This window comes from Asparagus officinalis, chromosome 8 (genome assembly GCF_001876935.1).
Source record: "Asparagus officinalis chromosome 8, Aspof.V1, whole genome shotgun sequence".
Classification (NCBI taxonomy): domain Eukaryota; kingdom Viridiplantae; phylum Streptophyta; class Magnoliopsida; order Asparagales; family Asparagaceae; genus Asparagus; species Asparagus officinalis.
Window position 1 is genome coordinate 4,905,403 of NC_033801.1, and position 7,315 is coordinate 4,912,717.

The 7,315-nt window shown below is 36.0% G+C and overlaps 1 protein-coding gene across 1 annotated transcript in view; it reads right to left on the reverse strand.

The window, feature by feature from the left end:
• Window positions 343-7,315, reverse strand: part of LOC109851290 (glycine--tRNA ligase, chloroplastic/mitochondrial 2) — a 28,964-nt gene continuing 21,991 nt past the window's right edge. Inside the window, exons 26-36 of the mRNA XM_020421351.1 lie at window positions 7,125-7,218; window positions 6,824-7,042; window positions 5,804-5,898; window positions 5,175-5,265; window positions 4,985-5,089; window positions 4,855-4,893; window positions 3,944-4,033; window positions 2,302-2,403; window positions 1,973-2,054; window positions 1,791-1,876; window positions 343-714 (exon numbers count right to left, since the gene is read on the reverse strand). Coding sequence (XP_020276940.1) covers window positions 616-714; window positions 1,791-1,876; window positions 1,973-2,054; window positions 2,302-2,403; window positions 3,944-4,033; window positions 4,855-4,893; window positions 4,985-5,089; window positions 5,175-5,265; window positions 5,804-5,898; window positions 6,824-7,042; window positions 7,125-7,218 — 1,102 coding nt within the window. The 3' untranslated portion in view covers window positions 343-615. The remainder of the gene's footprint in view (window positions 715-1,790; window positions 1,877-1,972; window positions 2,055-2,301; window positions 2,404-3,943; window positions 4,034-4,854; window positions 4,894-4,984; window positions 5,090-5,174; window positions 5,266-5,803; window positions 5,899-6,823; window positions 7,043-7,124; window positions 7,219-7,315) is intronic.

Here is a 7,315-nt window from a genome sequence, read left to right on the forward strand (position 1 = left end):
ATGGAAAAGTGAACTAGAAACAATCCTTTACCAAATTTTAACTTCTTAGGTTTGAGAAGAGTGAGGAAACAAATTTAAGGCTTCGAGGTGTCAAATTGTCAAAATAACGTGCGTTTGATGGCTTTTGAGTTACTAAATTGTCAAAACGCTGAAATCATTTTTATGTAGAAAGCTAATACGAGGGTTTGAGCCCTTTTATTGCAAGAATCAAGACGTTACTCGCATATTGAAAACAAACAAATAATTATCCAAAGCATTGAGCCTATCTAGACACACGACAGATTACTGCCATTTTTTGGGCTTCCATTGAGGTGCTACCAGGGTAGCTTTAAGAGGAACACGGCGAACAAAGACTATATAGATTACTTCGTTGACGGGGACTTATTAATATTTGATTTACATAAATTGAATTACCATGATCTGGCGGAGGAAGGAGACCTCTACTATATCACGATGTTAAGCGTTACAACACAAATCGATACCCAAAACCTTACATCACTACTATACAACAAAAATCACAAAATGAAACCGGTGCATCGGTCAAGTTATGAACTGTAAGAGACCAATAACTCAGAGAGATAAAACGCCGGCAAAACTGAGAGGGCGACATTAGCCTCAAAATCCAGGCAGTACTGAGAGGTCTGCAATGCCTTTTGGTAGATCAGCAATTTTCTTCAGGAGCGCGAGTCTGTTATTTCTGATTCTCGGATCCTCCTACATATCAATCATCAGTAATTATTTTAGAGTTTAGAGGGCAATCGAACTAAGACAAGAAAGAAATGTTAACAGAAACAATTTGGTCTTCAGATAAAGTTGCCACCCATGCTTCGTTAATAGCCTTGCTGCATAAAATTACTATGCACATGATTGACACTGGAAAATTTTATAAGGTTTAGAAAGAACTTGAAAAATGGGGCAACGCAAACCTATACCATTGATATCCAAGTCAGGTATGATCGCTAATTGCAATCTTAGGGATGCTTCAACAACTTAATAAAATCAAACTCGTCAGAATTTGGATGCTATTACTGCATATGTTATGACCTCGAGGATAATCTAAGAGGAACACGACCACATGCTTATAAGCTCCAAAAGATGTGAATTTCACACATCTTGCATTTCTATTTGTTATGGCAATCCGGAACAGGATTTTTTTTTTCTTTTTTGGAATGAAAAAAAATAGTCAAGCTCTTCTTGGGGATTAAAAAAAGAGAGAACAATCTATCGTGCATTTGGGACATACATGTGACAATATCAAATGCATAGACTCCCCTATCTTATAAACTAAACAACATTAACAGTCACAGATATCCTTCAAAATAGTAGTGTAAAATGCTCAGGCAATGAAAAATTAAGGCAACAACTGATGACTAATTTTGCTAAATATAAGCTACCAAGAGATTGACTAGTGATGAGACTTATCCTACTAATCACTCCAATGGTTGGGTCTAACTAACCATTGCCTTTAGCGACTCATTCTGATATATAAAATAAAAATTCAGAGCTCACAAACATTAACATCAATATATATAAACACAGGCGGACACATACACTGTGCGGCCCACACACGCCCACACCCACATGCACCCAAACGCACACGCACACGCACATACATATACATATACATATACATATACATGTGTATACAACTACATGTATGTTATGTATTTATACAGACATGCACATGCATTATAGTACCCAAAATCTGGATAGTACTATTTGCGAGTAGGTTGGTGTGATGCTTAATTATTCTTTAGCAACACAAAGACATGACAGATAGAGAAGCTTACCACCATAACATAGACGTTGTTGAAAAAATCTTCAAGCGGTTGAAGTAAATGCAGGGATGTATTTACAAAGATGCCAATGTCAACACCTAAAAAAACAGCAGTTGCATGGTCCCAGTGACAACCATTGTAATGGTAAGACAAAAAAATATGAAAACAATGACAAAAAAACAAAATTTATGTACCAGGGTGAATCTTTCTTGCTACTTCTGTGTAGGCACTCCATAAAGCTTTTTCTTCTTTTGTATCAAATGCAGCCTCACTTACCTGTTTATCAAGTTCGTTTAAGTTGAGAAGTAAAGCCTTTTCTTAGTTTAAGTTGAGAATGCTTATTCATATGAAAGAAGCAAAAGCTTTTCCATCTTTACGTCATCTTTACGTCTCAACTTGTACCATGATGGATTTCTATTTTATCCCAAAGCACTATGAATTTGAATCCCAGTTCTACTAGCACCGTGATACATTTCAACAAGCAAATAATATAAATCTTATTAATCACATACAAATGTCTTACCTCCCATTCAGAATTAATTTCTTTCCCACGAATGATTCTTGTTGGACGTGAAAATGCTTCAATTACTTTAGGGAAAAGATCATCTTTGGACAAGGCATCCATCTGAGATTCAACATCAGAGATGGTAAGCCGATACACATCGTTTATCATACAAGTTAACTCAAGGCAGAGACTAATATTGAGTGAGGTATCCTAATTAGATTAACAGAATTAAATATCATGATAAATATAGCACAAAATTGACAAGGCATACATTAGAGAACAAATTAGATTAACAGAATTAAATATCATGATAAATATAGCACAAAATTGACAAGGCATACATTAGAGAACGGTATTGATTGGATGAAGTTGAAGCTATGATAAATATAGCACAAAATTGACAAGGCATACATTAGAGAACGGTATTGATTGGATGAAGTTGAAGCTGCAAACGTCAATTTTATTGCGGCACGTAAGAGCTTTGTGTGTTCGCGTGTGTGCGGTGTGCGTGCGTGTGTAACAACCTGCAGTGAAACTCTAACTGCAGCAAATGTAAAGAAAACTATTTTACAATTTAAGAATATCACACTGATGCAGTTGGCCCCACAGCAGTTCAAGCAGCTGCATCTACAACTGCTGCAGTTAGAACCAAAAAACTCCTAGGGAACCCAGATTTCTCAGATGTTACATATCCGGCATCATTCAAATCTTTACCATCGAATTAAATAAGCCATGAAGCATGAGACAGAGTGTAACGTCCAAAAAATATTCACTCAGCTACCACTTGATGGCAACCTATGCAGTAATAAGAAAGTGAAGGTCCTGCAAGGTAACTATAGCTAGTAGACAAGCGCCTTTTCAACATTTCAAGCTCATGAAAAGGACACCCAAAAAATTTCCGTGACGAACAAACCAATGACTTTAGAGGTCTTTAAAAATCTATTCTATTCCACAAATTCTACCATCACTTTTCTAGCAAAGTCATCTTCTGGCTAGAAATAATTCTGTTTTCGAAACAGTGCTGTTGATGGAAGCACTAAAGGGACCTGGAAAATTTATTTACTCCACGTTGTCTTTTAATTTGGGTCAATTTTTAATTTTTTTATCTTAAGTCAAACTAGGAACCTTAGGCTTATTTAAAGCTAATTTTTTGCATTTTTTCAGTAGGTTTTGATTTTAACAGAGTCTTGGCCTATTGCTTCTCATGAAAGGCTTCTGGTGGACTCAGAATTAACTTATGGTTGGAGCAATCGACTGATCATTTCTTCATCCTTCCAAATACATTAAAAAAAATGAAAACACTATGATATTAGAAGTAATCCACACAAGACATGCATCATGCGTGTTTGTTTCTTCATTATTATCTAAGGTAATTATTAATTTCCTTAATGCTGACCCAACCAAGAAACATCGTGGAACCTTCTGCATCTCAAAGAAGCTTTCCAAAAATCAGCCTGCTCATGAGTCTGCTTCTTGTATGTTGAACTGTGTACATCACAGGTTTAGAAACATAATGGGAACCATGATAGAACAATAAGATTTACTATTATGATTATGAGTCAATGAAAATGAATAATTATTGCCAGTTTCTTGAGACAACCTGGAAATTTAGGGGTAAGAAAGGGATATCTGGAAAGAGGAAACAGAGCAATTAACTCACTTCTTCTGCTGATTGTGCAGCCAAATAAGGCCAATTTGCACGTTCTGAGAGTACTGAACGAACTATTTCAGAGCTTATTCCCTTGTCCACCTGCCACAAAATAGAATCATGAAGAGGTGATCTTGTCTAGCAACAATAGCATATAAACACTGGCAACTCTCCTGATATCAGGAAAGGTTATGCAGCTTTAACTGGTTAAAGGATGTGATAATCATAAACAACTACACGTTCACATATAAAATATGGAGTAACTACAAACTTTTATTGGAGATGCTCATGTAGAAATACTTAGGATAATGTATCTGCTATATGACACAATACTTACAAATGCTATGAATTTTAATAGCGAAGAGTATGAGATCAGATAGCTCACGCAGCAAATGACATGGAGGAAAAGCATCTGGTATGATCTAACCTAACAAAGACAAGAGAAACATAGATCTGAAAGGGCCAGAAGTCAATTCAATCAGCTGCCAGAACAAAGAAAAGCGGCAGAATGCGGAAGTCAGCTTAGCTGCTAATAGCAAGGTCAGTTCTGTCAGATTTTGGCATTGTTTTTTTCCATGTCAATATGAGCTCACCTTGAAGTTTTGGAAAAGAAAACAGAGAGAAAAATTCCTTTGTTTTCTGGCAACAAAAGAGGCATAAGAAAGGAGGTAGGAGAAAAGAAGAAAAGGCCATTTTTGTGTCCTGATTGTGTTGGTGTTCAATGAGAGTTATGATGTGTTGACCGGTAGATGGTATCAATTTTAATGATGAGCCGGAGAGAATCTACAAAGGTAAAGCATATGACAAAAGGACCTTTTTGACAGCATACAGGCAGAACATTCCACAAATAAAGTGAAGATAATCATACAAACGAAAAAAAAGGATGTAATGAAGAAGATCCTTAATATCAAAATTAGACATACCAAAATTTGTTCCAGTCTTCTGGTAACGAACTGCATCACCTGCAAGCAAACCAATAATCAGAGATTAGACAAGTCTACGTACACAAATAGGAATATGCATGAAATGCAAATACAAATGGTATACACCCACATCATGTATTGTACTGTCATCAACTTTTATAGGTTGCACATCTACTGATAGCCTTAAAGCATTGCTTAGGTCCAAATCCTTCTTGTTATCAACTAAAATTTGTACCTGGCAGAAAAACAAAAAATAAAGATATCTACAAAGAAAAGGAGCAAAAGCAGAAGAGAGATCCACATGTTTCAGCTTAACTTACAAGTCCGTAAGAAATTCTTCTCAATCCAAAAGGATCATTAGTGGAACTCGGCTGGCATCCGGCAGCAAATAAGCCAACTAGACTATCAAGCCTGAGGTAAAAAAGTTATCAGTGACCCATGATCAGTGAACAAGAATAACAAAAATCAAGGACAAAAAAACACATTTGGCAAGTTGAGCATAGACTAAAGGGTGTTCCAGGACACATCAACTGGACATAGAGCAATTTAAAATCAGATTGATTTACTTCTGTTGCTGCTGCTACCATAAATTGAAGAGTTTTGAGGAAAAATTTTAATTGGTGATATGCAGGTTAAGTATTGAAAAATCGATTTTCCCTCACAAAAAGTAAATTTTCACAAGTGATGCGCAACAATGTCACACAATCCCCACAACCAGGGCCCAGCATGAAATCCAGATTTTGTCTTCTGAGGTGGGACTTGAAAATTTCACTTTATGTAAGTTATAAATAGAAAAGAAAAGGATAGCACACTATCAACTTAGGTTGTAACCTGAATATGTCATGATAAAGTAAAGATAAGCAAAATGAAGAAGAGTCGAGTATCATAAACTATATGTATCCATAAAGTTTTAAAAACACCAGAGTTCATAACAAACAAGATCAACTACCTGTCAGCAATGGCCAAAACAATCCCTGCATCAGATTTTGGAAGTATATCCCCTGAATATCTTGGAAGCATGATCTCAAATAGAGCATCTGCAATCTATGACAATGAAAGCAGCTCAACCCAATAGATGACTACATGAGGAAGGGTATACTTCGAAATGACAACATATTACTTGAACAGGCAGTCAAAACTATTATGGACAAAGTGATATGAAACACTTGCATGCATGCCCAACCATGCTCACATGTATGCACAAAGAGCAAATGCAAGCAGTTTATGTAATTATATCAAGCTCAAGATACCTAGGAGAAATATATGCAATAAACTTGTTGGCACACCTCAACATTTGGTCCAGGGCTGATAGACAAACAAAGCAAACATATGCAGCATGCGTATATCAGATCAGTGCAGTGAAAATCTGATGCTTGAGTATGTACAGGCAAAAATGGATAGCAAAAAACTAGAAACCAGTGTATGCTAAAATTGGAAATAGCAGCATTAAGAGGGATTGATAAGATAGAAACTGAAAAAAAAATCCTTTAATAATTAATTGACAAAGCCAAGAGAAACATTAATTGGTAAGCTGCTAATCAAGAAATTATTGCTAATCTTAGTAGCAATACATTAATTTCATGGATACAACCAAGGATTTTGAATTTTCCTCAAAAAAGGAATCACGAGAGACTGACTTCTTTGTGCTGCCTAAGATGATGAAGGTTCGAGCCACGAATGTCATTTGGCATGAAAATCTTCCTAACATTATCAAGCTCGTTTTATTCATTTCTTTCTGTCCAATTCATAATAAATTATTACTATTACTAAATTTATGGCCAGCTTGTTGACACCAAATATAAGTAATTCTGGAAGAGCTATGTTTTGGGCCGTAAGACATGCTCAATAAGGTTTTGTTTGTACTTTCATTCTCTTGTGCAATATAAGACAGACGGTCATGCAAAAAGTATCAAATTTACGAGTTTCTGCATTTAAGGTAACAATACGGAGATGAATATTGACCATATACCTGCTCGGGATAACCATCTCTTAAAGCATAATGGCGTGCCATTATTCCAGAAAGAGAAGTAAACTCTGTAACTACAGAAGTAGCAAGATCTGACATAGCTAGTTCAGCAGCAACTTCTACAACTGGTATCACATCATCATCAATGTCAAGGGCAAGAGTTAATTTACCAACTGTCTTTTGAATGCGAGACATCTTATCCAACATCGTTCCTAGTTTTTCCTGTTTAGTTTCATGTATCAAAATAAGAACAATTTCCAAGAGCATTTTTCAGTATAGATTTCCATGAAATGGCTATGCTTACATGAAAGAGTATTCCACTGAGATGATCCCGAAATTCAGAAAATTTCTTCCGCATATCCAACTTATAGAAAAATCTCGCATCCTCATAGCGAGCTCTGATGAGCAATACCAAAAACAATACAGAAAACAATTAATATGGGCTGCCTGAAACATTAACAGTCATTTAGAAACAGGCCTGATTTCTTTTTGGAA